The following is a 15,629-nucleotide window of genomic DNA, read 5'->3' as shown; positions in this document are numbered from 1 at the left end:
CAATCTACATAAAGCACACAGTTTTTAACCAAAGAACATTTATTTGATCCATGTCTCACTTTCCTTGTGTTTGTGCAGCGTACAGGTCTGACACAGGTTTTGTGTCAACACTTCCATGTTAGAGGTGATAATTCATGTCCTGACCTCAAACACATCCTCAACAGTCTTAACAAGGGTGCAGCAATGAGTTCCACTCTCTAAACCGGACTGAACACACGCCGTCACTTTTACCAATGAACACCTCTTAAATATCAAATGGCAGGTTTTCTGAATACTGTTAAGATTGTCATTGCGAAAAGCTAAAACAAAATTACGAGTCTAGTAAAGTTAAGGCAACAGTACAACCAAAAACAAAGGTTTCTTCAGCCTGGACTGCAGCTTGTATTGTTAACAGCTGTAGTTATGACAACCTGCATAGTGTACATTTAAAAAACGTCAAACAGAAACACAGTCAGAGAAAAATGAACTATTAAATACTTTCTCAGAAGAAGCCGAAAAGTATTTTCTCATCAAATCCTTATGAAATTAAAAATACTTCAACATAACAGGCTTGAACTATTAATAATATTGGTATGAGAAACTGAAGGCAGGCAGGTGGATTGGGATTTTTGGTGAACCATCCCGTTACAGAAGACTTTAAAAAAATAAAAAGACAATGGATTCACAGTGATGGTTTGTTAAAACAGGTATCAAACTGTCAATAAGCTAGATAAAAAAATGCATAGACACATTAAAAGAGAGGAAGATGCCAAATGAAAACATTTTCAAAAGCTGTAAACAGTCGCCGACCTTGTGAGAAACATCAAAGACAAACTAAAAGCCAACAAGCTGTGATGAACCAGTCCTCCCAACTTCAGGCTGAAGACTGAAGAAGAGTGAGATTCTTGTGATTTAGCCAGTTTCGGCTTCACATGTACAATGAAGAGAAGATCAACACAGAGTCTGCAAAACCCAGGATACATCACGTTTGTTCCCAGATAGTGATCGTGTCCTTAAAGCCAGAGTCAGTATATTTACACACACAATGAGGCAGAAGTGCAGTTTGTAGGAAACATCTCATCTGGATGCACGCAGCCTGGAGAAGCATGTCTCAGTCAGTGCCATGACCTGCTTCGGTGTATCTGACACATTCACATTATTGCACAAACTGACTTCTTGTTTCTGCCTGTAAATACACTGCATCTGTCAAAGACTCGGAAGATAACTAATAAATCAGCATATCTGTGAATATAACTGAGTATGTGGCTGAGGAATATTCCTCCTGGAGCAACTGCAGCTTGAACCAGTTTCGTCAACTTACAGAGAAACTAAAGTTGTATGTGTTGACGATGTTGGCTCAGGGACTAGAATTATGCAAACGGTGGAAATGGCAACAGGTCTGCAGCTCTGTGCTAGAGGAACTTTACTGGAGGAAACATTGCTTTTGTGTTCGGCAGACAGCTGGGTTCAATAAACCTTTACTCCGCTTTGACTGTTTTTCTTTTACATGTTCACACCCGTTACTCATTGTACGTTGGTAAATGCCAGGCATTTTTCAGATCTGGAAAGGTCAATGACCAAGCAGTAGGTTTTTCAAGATAAATAATTGATATGTAAAAAACGCTGTGAGTTGCTGCTGATGTTGAGAAACATGTCTGACATTTAACACGTCTGTGTAAAAATGAACGACTGATCCTTTTCCCCAGACTTTGCAAGTGCTTTAGGTGTAAAACAAAAAAGAACATATGACAAATGTTTAAACCAAAGGTAATGGAGCCTGTGTGAGCAGGTTCTAAACTCCAGCAGACTGGAGAATCCACCTTTTTAACGGTCAATACACCAGCACTTTCCAGCCGGACTGGGCGAAGGAGCAGCCGAAGAAGAGGGAGTCTACTGCCTGGTCCACCAGCCAGTCAAACACCACCTCCCGGTTGCCTGATCCGATGGTCACCCTCAGCTTGAAGTTGCCCCCATCGCTGAGGTTGTTGTTGCTGATGGGGAACAGATTCACCACCTCCATGTCAAAGGTCACGGCAGAGCCCAGGGAGATGGCAGGCAGCTGGTTGGTCATCTCTTTACCGTTTACGTACACAGCACCTGAGAGGGGGACACGGGTCTGTTTAAAAAGGCTGGACTCTCCTGTGAACTGTGCCTGTGTGTTGGCGTACCGTTGGTGGAAATGCAGACCGCCTGGTCTCTCTGAAGCGACTCCGCCTCCCTCTGAATGTCCACGCACACTCCCAGACTGTCCCTTGGATCCAGCTGACTGGCTGCAGAGATCCTGCAAGGCAAGGCAAGTCAGCGTATCCATTCATAATCGTTGCAGCCTATGCGGGTGTTGTACCTACTTGAAGGTCAGGGTCTGGCCACAGAAGTAGGTGGGCGCCCTGGAGTAGAGCACAGGGCAGCGCGACTGGGAGGAGTCACTGCGCAGGGCAATGTTTCTCCTGCTGCTCAGAATGTACCCATCAGTGCCTGGACGCCACTCTGGTGTGGATCAACAGACACACAGCCCAGCCTGCATTAGCGTCATCGAACTACCAATGTGCTGTGCCTGGCTCAGATGAGGAGTCTTCACTCACCATGTGGTGGCAGTGTGGTATATCCTGTCTGTGGGATGCTCCAGGGGCTCCACTCTGTGCGACCCTCTCCACGGGCACAGACCCTGAACAGATATTCCGTGTGAGGGTCCAAGTGGAGAACCAGAAACTCACTGTCCCGACCGATGTAGGAGTCCTCGTACTGGCTCCCTCCGCTGCCAGAACTCCGGTGCTGTAACCGATACTCTGCTGCAGCAAAGTCTTCGTCCACCTGCCGCACATATGACAAAGTTACAAGCACGTCACGTGGATATACAGTGGCTTGCAAAGGTATTCATACCCCATGAGCCTTTTCACATTTTTGCACATTATGACAATGAACATAAATATATTTTATTGGAATGTTATGTGAAAGATGTCTACAAGAAGTACAAATACAGATGTTCTGTGACAGCCTCTGTGATTTATTAAGAGAATACTGGTGAGCAAACAGCATCATGAAGTCCAAGGAACACACCAGGCAGGTGAGGGATAAAGTTGTGGTGAAATTTAAAGCAGGGGTAGGGTATAAAAACATTTACCAAGCTTTGAACATCTCAGACCACTGTTCAGTCCATGCATGCACTGCAAACCTACAGAGACATGGTCGTCCACCTAAACTAAAAGGCTGAACAAGGAGGGCACTGATCAGAGATGTAGCCAAGAGGCCCATGGTGAGTCTGGATGAACTCTCGAAGAATTGTTGTTAAAAGAAAACCAAGAAGTCCTGTTTTGCAGTTTGCCAGGAGCCATGTGAGTGACCCAGCAAACGTGTGGAAGAAGGTGCTCTGGTCAGATGGGACCAAAATTAAACTTTTTGGCCAAAATGCAAAACACTATGTGTGGCGGGAACCTAACACTGCACATCACTCATAACACACCATACCCACTGTCAGACATGGTGGTGGCAGCATCATGCTCTGGGGCCGCTTCTCTTCAGCAGGGTCAGCAAAGCTAGTCAGAGTTGATGGGAAGATGGATGAAGACAAATACAGAGCAATCTGGGAGGAAAACCTGTTGGAGTCTGCAAAACACTTGAGACTGGGGCAGAGATTCACCTTCCAACAGGACAACGACCCTAAACATAAACCCAAGACTACAATGGAATGGTTTAAAATGAAACATATTTTATGTGTTGGAATGGTCCAGTCAAAGTCCAGACCTAAATCCAGGTCGAGAAGTGAGGCAAGAATCTGTGGCAAGATCTGAAAACGGCCATTCACAAACGCTCTCCATCTAATCTGACTCAGCTGGAATCTTTTTGCAAGGAAGAATGTGCAAACATTCCAATAATTCCAATATTTTTATGTTTGTGGTCATAATGAGCAAAAATGTGGAAAAGCTCAAGGGGTATGAATACTTTTGCAAGCCGATGTACAGTAAATGCTTTCAGTTGGCGTGGCAGTATTTTTTTTTCGGTTTCATCTCCTGACCTTACACCAGCGGACCAAGACGCCGCCAGGTCGCTCCTGTAGCTCCTCTATCTGGACGGGCGGGTGGGAGGAAACGGAGCCATGGCGGGACACCCGGTCCTTCAGCAGACCCAGCAGGGAGTCATCCAGCTGGGCTGAAACGCACGGCACGTCCACCAATGCTGGTACCTCTGGTAGACTGAACACACAGAGCCAGTTAAAAGGTGATGTCTGTGAGGAAGGCATCGTTGACCAGAGGTAAGGACCTACCTGTCCAGTTGAATGTGCATGGCCTTCTTGGTGAAACTACCCAGTTTGTCCTCCTTCTCCCCTAGACCACAACGTAGCGCTGCTTCCCCTGCCGACAGTAAAAGACACAGACGCTGTACACCAAAACATCAGACTTCCTTATGTAGCAGGACTTAAGGCTAGTGTGTTATCAGCAGTGTTCATATTTACATCAGCAGTATTTGCATGGGAATAAATGAGTCCCAGGTCTGTGTGTGTGAGACAGTTAAACAGTTGCAGGCACAAGTGACTGCATTCATTGTAGGCAGGGAAACTGGCTGCTTGTGTTACGGTGCTCAAGCTGCTCAGATGGTAGAAGAGATGCAAACATGTGGGATGGTGCAAATAAGGAAGAGCATAGTCAGCAGGACACATATGGTGAAACATATGATGCCAAATTTGCACTGGAGTAAAAGTAGCAGATTTAAATGTTGAAGCATTATATTTTTCTAGTATTTGTGTGTGGCTTTAGTTTCATCCCAGAGCTCCATGACCCAGAAACTCCCTTAAACTGTAAAATGATCTTCACCCAGCAAGCATTCCTTTCCCCCTTCCTAAAAACAAATGTGTTGCAGATGTGCTCACGGTGTCTGTCCAACAACAGACCTCTGAGCGTCAGCTTATTGGGACCCACCTTCTCGCAGCAGCTCGTCCGCCTGGCCCACTCCGTGTTCAATCAGGCTCTGGCAGTCGTCCAGCGGTCTGACGCTGTCGGCCTCGATGGCGTCCACCTCGGCCAGCAAGGCGGCCAGTCGCTCCGTCAGCAGCCGAGCTGCTGCGGCCTGCAGCTCGGTGAAGTGACGGCGGAGGGTCTCGCGGGCCTGACCCGAACTTCCCCGGATCTGCAGAGCAAGGAGAAGGTGCTTATGGCATCATGGACACTAGCGGCGTAAAACTCTCCAATTACATTAAAACTACAGAAAACACTGGATTTGTTTGCAGCTATTTTCAGCTGCAGATTAAATCATATTTTGTGCTCCAGTTAATATCCAGGACAGGAGGGCTCTGCTGCTAGTATGAGTGGAGCTTATGGCACATTAGTACCGCCCTACCACTACTAGTGTAAGTACAAGCTACCCTCACTGACATTAGTGTGTCAGGAAACTTGATGGTTTGTCATCGGAGGCAGAGTCATGTTTCACTTCCTCCCTGAAAAAGTATGTTTAGGCACAAACACAACGCAGAGTTGAGGGAGAGTTACAGCAGCAACCAGCAGGTTTGACTGACAGGAACCCTCACACATATACACACAGGGCTTTTTGTGAAATCACATCACTACCTGCCCAACACAGAAACCCATCAACATTAGACTAGTAAAATAATAGTCAGGCTAAAAATACAACCAAGCTATTTATTTCATGTGGGAGGAGGTGATCTGACATCTGATGAAACAGACAAAGACTCGCCCCAAATGTTTGGACGACCACTCTTACAAATACGAGATGGGGCAGTGATAGTATTGTTCGAGCTTTCAAACACGCACACTCTGGTGGCTCCTTTCTTATCGTCATTGTGTGTGACTGTGGTTAATGTTTCCTGGATTCCAATAACCTGGCACCGAAGCATCCCATCTGTGGGAGACTGGGAGGCTATGAGAAAGAAAGCCATACTTGGTCTAAGACGATGTATGATTCACTCACAGCAGGGCTAGGTGACAGAGCAACCATCATGCTGGATGAGAAGTAAGGAGGTGGATCAGATCTGAACTTATATTACTGTAATCATAATATGGTAAATTCAGATTTTGACAAATGTCTTTCACATTCAACTTGAACTTAGCTCAAATGTAAAAAACAAACTTATATTTCACTAAAGATATGAAGAGAATATACTTAGAAACTAACTATTTCTGATTATAGTCCAGGCTGACTGACTCAGGACAACAATGGCCTGTTCCTTTCTTTACCGTCCTGTCTCCTCTAGAGCTTGCTGTCCATCCATAGAAACAGGAAACTGCGTTGTTTACTGTGAGCAGCTGGATGGGTGAATCTAGACAGCAGGGGGAAGGAAGCGATAGCAACGAGAGGGACAACGTGCTCTCCTGGGACTGTTCTGGGTCATGGGGCCTTCACATTAGCCTGCCCTGCTCAACTTTATAGGGAAGAACTTAGCTGCAATGTCACTTTCTTGATGGTGATGCTTTGTGTGTGTCCAGTGTTGAACGTGTAGATGGTCGGTACCTGTTTGCGGGCCTGGTTGAGGCCATGCAGGCGCTGCTGGAGTTCACTGCGGTAGTTCTGGGCCGCCTCGATGCTTTCTTTGGCCTCCTGCAGCAGCACATCCACCTCCACAGACATCCTCCCGTCTAACACACACACACACACACACACACACACACACACACACACACACACACACACACACACACACACACACACACACACACACACACACACACACACACACACACACACACACACACACACACACACACACACACACACACACACACACACCGGAGGAATATTTACAAAATGCAGGCAAGATGTAGACACACCAACTACTGTGTTTACTGTTAAAGTGCATCAGTTCATGCACTGGCTCCGTTTATTATTGTTTAGCATACCTGACTTGTTGGAAAATAGCTAAATAAAATGAACTGAATTCAATCAGCTGTGTCAATGTTTGCGAAGGAATCAGTCCCCTGGAGCCTTAATGGTGCTAACACTTCAATGCAGGCTGCAGAGCATTTCAGACAACAGAGGATGTGTGGCAACAAGACAAACCACTTCCTACAGCTACAGTACCACTTACTTGACAACCACTACATGCTCGCCTTGGCATCACACAACCGGACTAATAGCTGACCTTTAGGCACAATTTAAACCTACGTTAGGTGTATCCTCTAGAATACTATGACGATAGCACAATATAATGTGTGTTATAGGCTCCTTCCTCTGACCTTAGTATCTACTGCCAACAAGGCTGCTGCTCCGCTGCTTGGTTTGCTTTGGCTGCAGGTTAAAGTCATTTGGTGTGTGGGGGAACTGATAGCAATGCAGCAGCATCAGCGTGCAGTCATTCTAGTTTAAAGCAGCTCTTTTAATCGTTAGTTCAGTATGAAAGCCACGACAGAACAAAAACCATCTACAGCAACTTTATAGAGCTGAACAAGGAAGCAGCTACCAGAAATGGAAATAGACCCATTATTAATATTTCTAATGCTTTCCTGCTCCCCGTGGGTGCTGACTGACAGTTTGCTCACTTAAACTATTCGAAGCTAGTGTTTAGTATATAAACAGACTTTTTTACTGGACAAACCGTTTTAAAAAACGTTTCCAGAACAAAACTAAAGAGGAGACAAATTTCCTTTCAGACTACTTTACATGTCTTCCTGCTCGAGATGTCTATTTTTGGTCAGTGACAGCACTCGTGCATGTGCAGCGTATAGCGTGTAAATCATGGTGGGGCGACTCAGAGGTGCATCTTACAGAACGTTACACTGTGATTAACACCGCTGCTCAACTTCAGATGACTGAATCAAAGATGGGTTCACAAAAACAATTTCAACATCGTGGCTAAATGAAAGACCACTAAACCACATGATTTCACTCCATTCTCCTACAACATAGAATCCATGGCAATGATCACTTTCAAGCAATATGAACAAAAATGTGTTGTTCACAGACCCCTTGTCCATGAAGAGCAGAGCTGCAGATGCATCTGCTCACTCATAATAACATACAGTACAGTAGGCAACGCTCATCACAAAACTCCCAAAACAGCAATAGTGCACGCACAAACATCTACCCACATGTAGATTTCCTTCTTCATCCTTGGAAACGTGTGCTGGGCCTCACGTTATCTCTTTAATCCTGTAGATGATAATCCCTCTAAAACCTGCTAAAGACTTTAAGTGAATGCAGGACTCTTAGCCAGCCAAGCGACACGCTGATTCTTAGATCACACAAAAACATCTTTTGTCTATTGCTATGATCATCGTAATGCCTTTAATGATCTTTTATGCCTGTGCCGTGGGTAAATATGCAGCTAGAGAATGCAGACAGCAGCGCGATTCGAGAGTATTTAGGTCACTCAGCATGGGAAGATGCCCTAGTGTCGCTCCTTCACACGTCTGTGGTGTCAGTACAATATGTAGAATGTTATGCAGGCGACAAATACATACATTTATTTCACCACGAGCATTTTTGTCATGATCCAAAACTTGCTATTGAGCTGTTCATCCTGGAGCATCATTGAGTATTTTGCCTTCTTTTAAAACCGAACGTCATCTGATGCCAATTTCCATATAGTAAAAGAAAACGTTATCATTCCCTTCAGTCGGGTATTTCTATGACCCAGTTGGAATGTTACTGGTTTCATCTTTCCCCATAATGTGATCCTCGTGCTGCACATGTTGTGATCAACGGCAAAGTTATGACAGACACGTCGCTCGCGAGAGCGTTGACAAACCCAAAGCATCAGACGTGTCTGAACTGGCCCCCAAGAACTTCCGTATTTTTGAGTTATGTTCGCGTTGGCGGAGGCTGTGGTCCGTGAAACGCTGGTCTGACTTAACAGGAACCCTAAAACACACTCGTATATTTCACGCTGCCTTGTCGCTTGCTGAGGTTGACAAGAATCTCCCAAACTCCGTTCGGAAAATCAGCATTTCCAAGTTCGCGCCACCATTTTGCACGCTCCTATGCACAATATTAACCGGAATGTGCGTTTATTTGAGCACCAGATCCGTCAGTTGCATTCGGCTTCGTAACATTTCACAAACTAGACCAAAATGATGGAATGTGACGTTTAAGAGAGGTCGGCGCTGCTCGCCACGGTGTGGACGGGCTAATGACAATAACAGGCGAACGGCCCCACAAACTTGTAACAGCTTTAACAGTTAGCGTGTCAAAGTAAGTGGAGTCGCGGAGATGTGGTCCTCTCTGCTGGGCGTCGTTTGCCCGTTAGTGAGAAAACAAACCAATTTTAACAGGCTTTGTCATTAACTCATCCGCATCGTTAAAAGTCAGATGGAAAGTTGGGGCTAGCCTGTTGCCCAAAGACAATGAAACTCGGGTCATGTCTCGGACACCAACCCCCATTAACTGGTCGGTCCGTGAAGCTACAGCCCACAGTTCTGCTGTGTGATGGTAATATGTCAAACGTACCTGTTTTAACGCTTCCCAGTGGCCATTCAACTTGTGCCAACGGTTATGAATCAACGCGAAGCCGCTGCCACAGCACCGCTCGATATGCAGAAGTTTTGATCAAGTCCAAAAATGACACTTCCGAGGCTTTAAGGGCAACAGCAAATGGCAAGCGAGATTAGTTTGATCGACAGGAGCGTTCACCAATAGGGTCGACACATGTCCCGCCTTTCCCTCCTTAGTCAAGCATCCCTACAGATAAAAGTAGAGCTGACGAAATAAATTGAAACTAAGTTCAAGTCCAGGGATCAGATCAAATAGAAAGATCAAATCTGAAAAATCCCTTATTTACTTAATGGGTCTCAAATAATTAAAACTTATTTGCATGTATTGAATTTTAGGAGTTATAAAACACAGCCAGGAAACAAAGTAAACTTAATTCAAATGAATCCTCAGAATTAGCGTTGGACATTAACATTATGACTTCAAATGGTCAAATATTCGTTCATGATGCGTCCATTTAAGTGAAATCTGATTTCACCGAGTGACCAGTGGTCGACTATAATCGGTTAAATAAATAACAAAGGCCAAAACCTCCATATTAGCGGTTTCATTATGGAATATAATGTGTTTTTGGCCAGTTGCCAGAAAGTACAAGCAAAAAGTTAATTATCTATTATTTGTTATGCACATAAAATACCCAATTTTAACAAATAGAATTTCCGCGTCTCAAGGGTCAGTAGTGGAATGATAAAGTGGAAAGACACCGACCTCTACTGGTTTGTAACTGGCAGCTTGAGGTTAAGATAACCTTCTCCTGCAACATTGTATGTTTGAAGTCATATAATTAAACATATGCATATGATAAACTTACCAATGGCAACTACAGCCATTTCTATTTCAGAACCACATTTCAACCCAGAGTCTCTCGAGGTTCGCTGCGTCTGCTGATCTGACAGCGCATGGACTGGATGAACGCTGTTTGACCAAAGCTCAGTTTAGCAGACCGCTGCTGTAAATATCAGCCACGCAGTCGTGCAGGCCAGCGGCCAACGTTGGAACCTGACAATCCTTCAGATTAGCGAGTGACCCGCGGGATTTATTTGAGAGGCGCATGACTCACCGGGAGCCGCACGCCGACTAAAAGGCAGGAAGGACGATCTGGAGTTTAAACTAACATTCCAGTTGAGCCTCTTCACGCGTTTCTCTGTGACTTTCAAATCTGCGGGCGCAGTACTTATAAGAGAAACACTTACAAACTCAACCAAATGGGGCGATGAAAGATTTTACGCAGAACACAAATATTTCGTTTTGGGGCTTTTGTCGGAATCTACTTTTCTCATCAGTTGCATGAGACCTAATAAAGTATGATATCCTGTTGCTGCAGCCGATGAAGAGGTCGAACCCTTCCCTGATTGCTGCGAACTGCTGGATCCGACTGATATCTAGATGTAACGATGCTTTGCTTGCATCCTGGATGAATAGAAACGAATCAGGGCAGTCGTGCATCTCCTTTAAGTCAGCAAGGTCTCACTCTTTCTCCCATTAGTCTAAAATGAGGAGAATCGTTCTGAAAGAAGCCGTCAAGCGGTTCCCCTGGATGGCCAATGTCACTTTGTACGGGTGCTTGTTCGCCGGCGGGGACCTCGTCCATCAGCTCCTGGCTCAGAAAGAGCGAATTGACTGGAACCACACTCGCAACGTGGCGACGGTGGCCATCACTTTCCACGGGAACTTTAATTACTTCTGGCTGCGAGCGCTGGAGAGGAGGTTCCCCGGAAAATCTGCCGGGATGGTCTTTCGCAAACTGCTGCTGGATCAAAGCTTCGCGTCACCTCTGGCCACCAGTGTGTTCTACACGGGTAAGATGACCTGTCACCAACGTTAAAATTAAATGAAATGTTGTTAAAAAGGTTAATACTGTTATTACACATCTATGAACACTCCAGCCAACAGCTGGGTGAAGAGACGTCCTGTCAGGGTTTTTGGACTGTGCGTAATTGCGCACCCCAAACTGACACCTGTGCCCCGTGTTTCAGGGGTGAGCTTCTTGGAGGGTAAGGAGGATGTCTTTGAAGACTGGAGGGAAAAGTTCTTCAACACCTGGAGGGTAAGGAAGGACTCGATAGCAACAAGCGAAGGAAAGGCACCTTTGTTTCTACCACACTGTAGCTGCTGCGGCGAGCTCACAACCAGATTAACCCAGATTATCTGTAGAACATCCGGGAGCCAGTGGGGTAATTCAATCGTGACTACTGTGGATAAAAGGTCTGTCTGTCTTATGATGCATAGGTAAAATATTCATGGAAATCACAGTGCTATACGTTCATTACTGACGCATGCTTGTTAAATTTTGTGCTGTGGTTACACGGGATTTGTATTTTTCCTCAAGAAAAACTTTGACTCTGTGTGTATGTACAGTCAAACCCTGGCGAATTCTTGTTACTATATTACTTTTACCAGCAAGTCTTTTTGACACAGGCTTCTCCCAGAGTTAATTCATTGTGGAAAAAATGAATACTCATCTTTTAAGGGTTGACGCTCATCGCTACAGATGAAAGGATGAAAGGACATGTGAAGATGCAAAATGCAAAAAGCTGGTCAGCAATTCGTTTGATTGCTGTAATAGCCAATAAAGGCATTTCAATTGAATATTGAGGAGCGATTAATAATGTATATATAAGATGAGTAATATTTTTTCCACAATGATGCCTCTTGTACATCGTGGCATAATTGACATTTCCAATCAAAAAAACTAAAAGCCTTGCTGGGTGACTAAAAGTATACTCATAATTTGGGACTTGACTGTACTGTATGTATGTATGATTAATATCATTATTAGTAATAGTAGTATTAGTAGTATTAAAGTGTTATAGAGTTTTTTTATTTAATATTCTGTGCTCCTAACTTCTCATGCTTTAACGTCTAGACTGGACTCCTGTACTGGCCATTCATGCAGGTAAACATGTGCACATTTAATATCAGCAAGATAATAGCAAGAGCAAATATCATGTTTTAATTTGTATTGTGGGTTAGAAGAATCAAATTGTACAGTAATTCAAGGAAAACAATAACAGAGTGGGGTAACACACGATTTCATATGTTCTTAATTCATGTATTCAAATTTTTCCTGTTTATTTCCCATCTTTATCCTGCCTCCTCCTCCTCCTCTCAGTTTCTGAACTTTGTACTGATGCCCCTGTACATGCGGACGGCGTTCATGGGCTGCTGCGCCTTCCTCTGGGCCACCTTCCTGTGCTTCTCTCGTCAGAATGGTGACGGCACGGCTGGGGTGGCGCTTGCCTTCATCATGGACCCTCGTAGGACCCTGGAGGACATGCGTGAAGCTCGTTTAGCCCGAAAAAGGCAGAAGGCCCGGAAAGAAAACTGAAAGGAGGCCGAGGCCCCTATTGCTGTCGTCTGGACCTGTGAGCTTAATTTCTTCTAAACCAACTGCCACATAGAACAGATCAGCATAGGAAAGTAAAACAGCGGTTATTGTACTTGTTGTCATATACGCACACAGTAGTTTGACTGATAATTATTATGACAAATGAAATTTTAAGTTTGTGATGAAGATCATGATGAAGATAAGCTTTCCATGTGGATATTAACAAACTATACAAATGCCCATGAATATATGTGTATATGGATATTTAATATATATCTTGTTACAACTTATACGTGAATTGTGATATCCTAATGTCTTAATGCAGTGTGACAGTAGCTCTGGGAACAGCTTCTGTTCTGACCCAATGCATGCAGATCTATGAGCAGCTGTGTTAACAGGTCTTTTCTCTGTACTGGAGACAGAAATATGACCTTGTGTTGAGACTGGTGCTGTGTCTCATTAGAATCACATACATCTTTCTTTACCTGTGGAAGTGTAGATTTTGACATAGTGCTGTTGCAGTATTGTCTCGTCAGGACAAATCAATGCCTGCTGCAGACATTTAACAGTCAGAAATTACAATTCTGATCTCACTGTTGAGTGTTACAAATTGCGATTTACTGAGCTCTTATTAAAATAAAATTCAGAATAAAGGCTTAATATTTTATACCAGTGGTGCCTTCCCATCTTGGTGACAAAACTGTCTTGACCACTGGTCTACAGTGTTGGGTGGCCACCAATAGGTATAATATAATAATACTTATTATTTTCTGCTTTTGCAGGCTGGTAGCTTCAATGAGACAGTTTTAGTAATAAGGCTTTTAAACAAGAAGGTGCTTGATTAATGTTACAGTAACCTGCTGTGTTAAAAAGAACATCTCAGGTCAAGAGGTTTTCAAAAATTTAAGTGAAATCAAACATCTAGCAGAGATTATGTAAATAAAACCCAGATAAATCACCTTATCATGAAAAAGGTTTTTCTTCTATGAAAGATTTTAACATGATAGTGGTGCTTAAACATGGAAAGCAGTTCTCAGCAGTGTTAGTAATTTTGGGGTCATGCGTCTGAATGTCAGCAGTACAGGTGTACAAATACATTCTGCAAACCTGTTCAATTTCTTGTACAGCATCAGATAAAAAAATAGGTTTCTTGCTACAAATGAAGCTTCAAGTCAGTAGGTGAGTAGAAAGTTCACCTATGTGGCACAAAAGCCCATGTAAATCCCTGCTCATAACGGTACTCGGCTTTAGATTTCTGGTCATTAATATGGTTCCTAAGAAGAGAAGAAATAAAACTGACAAATGTTGGTCTTTGCCCTTTACACTATTTGTGATCTTGGATTTCACATTTTCTGTAGAAAGACCTTAATATGTGCTTTAGTACAAGAGCACACATGTGTTCATTCCTCTTGTTGTTTCTCCGCATTTAACCTACAAAGTCTTTTATTTTTGTCCTCAAACTTGAAACGTCACATAGGTTGCCATCAGCCCAGACACCTTATTATTATCGTTATGTAACACCTTGCTTATGTGAATCGACCATTTGTTGGTTAATGTCTGTCAGTAACACTAAAGGATTAATTCTGTGCATCAACATCACAACTACTTAAAATTGTGTCTGAGTACATTAGTGTGATGATTAATAACTGTAAAGACTTCAACTGTTTTTTGTTGTGTGTTGATGTTTTTTAAATAGTACACCTGTTTGTTACTGTACAGTATATAAACACTTTATGTTTTCATTCACAAGATACATAACAATTAACCTAAAATAAATAAACCAGAATTAAACAGCTCTGTTCATTGGGAGTTCTGATGAAATAATTATAAATTTTAATGGTATTTGTTGGACAAATTATCTTTGTGCACCAACGCCACTGTCTATAGCACATTAAAACTTGATTACCAGTCAGGAGAAGTAAGCACATGATCAAGTGGGATTATCAAACTTTAAATATTAATCTATATTTGCTGTATTCATGCTGGAAGAGCTCCTCCTCCGCTGCTCTTCTCAAGGATTTATTCAGCTGTTGCATCAACCTTTATACCTCACTGTAAGCAAGAAAACTAAATACAAAATTAGTTACATGGTGTCAATAAAGCTCACACACACCAGTTTATAATTTGCTGTCATTGTAGGAAACCTTTTGAAAAAGACGAATACAGTCCAGATTTGAATCAAGGATAGAAAGGATTAGATTTTTGTGTTGGTTTGTATTCATGTTGGTCTGTATAACAGCTTTATCTCTTTGATGGTGCATGTGGATTAATGAGGACCAGATAGGCCTATCTAATCCCTCTAACACGAACAGAACTGGCCCAGTATGACCTCTGACCCCAACTACAGGAAGTAAAATTCCCCAGTAAGAGTCAAAGATTCTGTAAAAGGAGCAGTCCTTTATAAACCTTCAAAAACATACTTTATGTTAAGTCAGTGCCATAGATGGAGAGTAGAAGGTTGGCTCCTCTCAGAATCAGATCTAATCATAGAGAAAAACAAATAAATAAAGCAAAAATGTTAAAATAACATAGGATAATTTGTTTTAGGATATAAATTTATTTATTTATGAGTAAATGTCTGTCAACAATATATATAGAGAGAATATTGAATGTATATACAGTGGAAGAATGGTTGATTACTATTGTATCTACTAATTTATGTTTGGTCATCAACTTAATTACTATAGGTAGTTCAGACAAATTATTTACTAATATAGAATAAATTACCCTTAAGATCAGTTCAAGTGCTTTGGTATATAAATTAATAATTGTGTTTCCGACAGCAGCAGGAGGCAGCAGCGGCCTGCGTAATCCATCAAAACGTCCACACTATGCAGATGCTTGGTCTACATGCCCGACAAATCTGATTGGATAAGGATAATATCCCGCC

General features: G+C 43.0%; 2 protein-coding genes across 2 annotated transcripts; one reads left to right on the top strand and one right to left on the bottom strand.

Annotated features, from left to right (window-relative positions):
- Positions 1-21: 21 nt before the first annotated feature.
- Positions 22-9,521, bottom strand: crlf3 (cytokine receptor-like factor 3). The gene is made up of 9 exons (XM_029159164.3): positions 9,370-9,521; positions 6,439-6,563; positions 4,893-5,100; positions 4,241-4,328; positions 3,992-4,169; positions 2,562-2,790; positions 2,328-2,466; positions 2,148-2,260; positions 22-2,076 (listed from the first exon to the last, which is right to left on the bottom strand). Exons 2-9 carry the CDS (start codon positions 6,553-6,555, stop codon positions 1,811-1,813), a joined length of 1,338 nt encoding a protein of 445 aa, XP_029014997.1. The 5' UTR covers positions 6,556-6,563; positions 9,370-9,521; the 3' UTR covers positions 22-1,810.
- Positions 9,522-10,478: 957 nt separating this feature from the next.
- mpv17l (MPV17 mitochondrial membrane protein like) lies at positions 10,479-14,517 on the top strand. The gene is made up of 4 exons (XM_029159853.2): positions 10,479-11,210; positions 11,388-11,458; positions 12,278-12,307; positions 12,524-14,517. The coding sequence occupies exons 1-4, from the start codon at positions 10,904-10,906 to the stop codon at positions 12,737-12,739; spliced, it is 624 nt and encodes a 207-aa protein (XP_029015686.1). The 5' UTR covers positions 10,479-10,903; the 3' UTR covers positions 12,740-14,517.
- Positions 14,518-15,629: the final 1,112 nt, after the last annotated feature.

This window comes from Betta splendens, chromosome 8 (genome assembly GCF_900634795.4).
Source record: "Betta splendens chromosome 8, fBetSpl5.4, whole genome shotgun sequence".
Classification (NCBI taxonomy): domain Eukaryota; kingdom Metazoa; phylum Chordata; class Actinopteri; order Anabantiformes; family Osphronemidae; genus Betta; species Betta splendens.
Note: the sequence above shows the minus strand (reverse complement) of the source record. Positions and strands in the feature narration are given on the sequence as shown.

What these genes read in the sequence shown, in the direction of transcription:
- crlf3 (XM_029159164.3), bottom strand. Translation starts at nt 6,555, where the DNA reads ATGTCTGTGGAGGTGGATGTGCTGCTGCAGGAGGCCAAAGAAAGCATC. An exon ending in TCAACCAGGCCCGCAAACAG is followed by an intron (nt 5,101 to 6,438) that starts GTACCGACCATC and finishes CTTGCTCTGCAG; the next exon opens with ATCCGGGGAAGTTCGGGTCA. An exon ending in ATGCACATTCAACTGGACAG is followed by an intron (nt 4,170 to 4,240) that starts GTAGGTCCTTAC and finishes CTGTGTGTTCAG; the next exon opens with TCTACCAGAGGTACCAGCAT.
- mpv17l (XM_029159853.2), top strand. Translation starts at nt 10,904, where the DNA reads ATGAGGAGAATCGTTCTGAAAGAAGCCGTCAAGCGGTTCCCCTGGATG. An exon ending in AGTTCTTCAACACCTGGAGG is followed by an intron (nt 11,459 to 12,277) that starts GTAAGGAAGGAC and finishes TTTAACGTCTAG; the next exon opens with ACTGGACTCCTGTACTGGCC. An exon ending in TGTACTGGCCATTCATGCAG is followed by an intron (nt 12,308 to 12,523) that starts GTAAACATGTGC and finishes TCCTCCTCTCAG; the next exon opens with TTTCTGAACTTTGTACTGAT.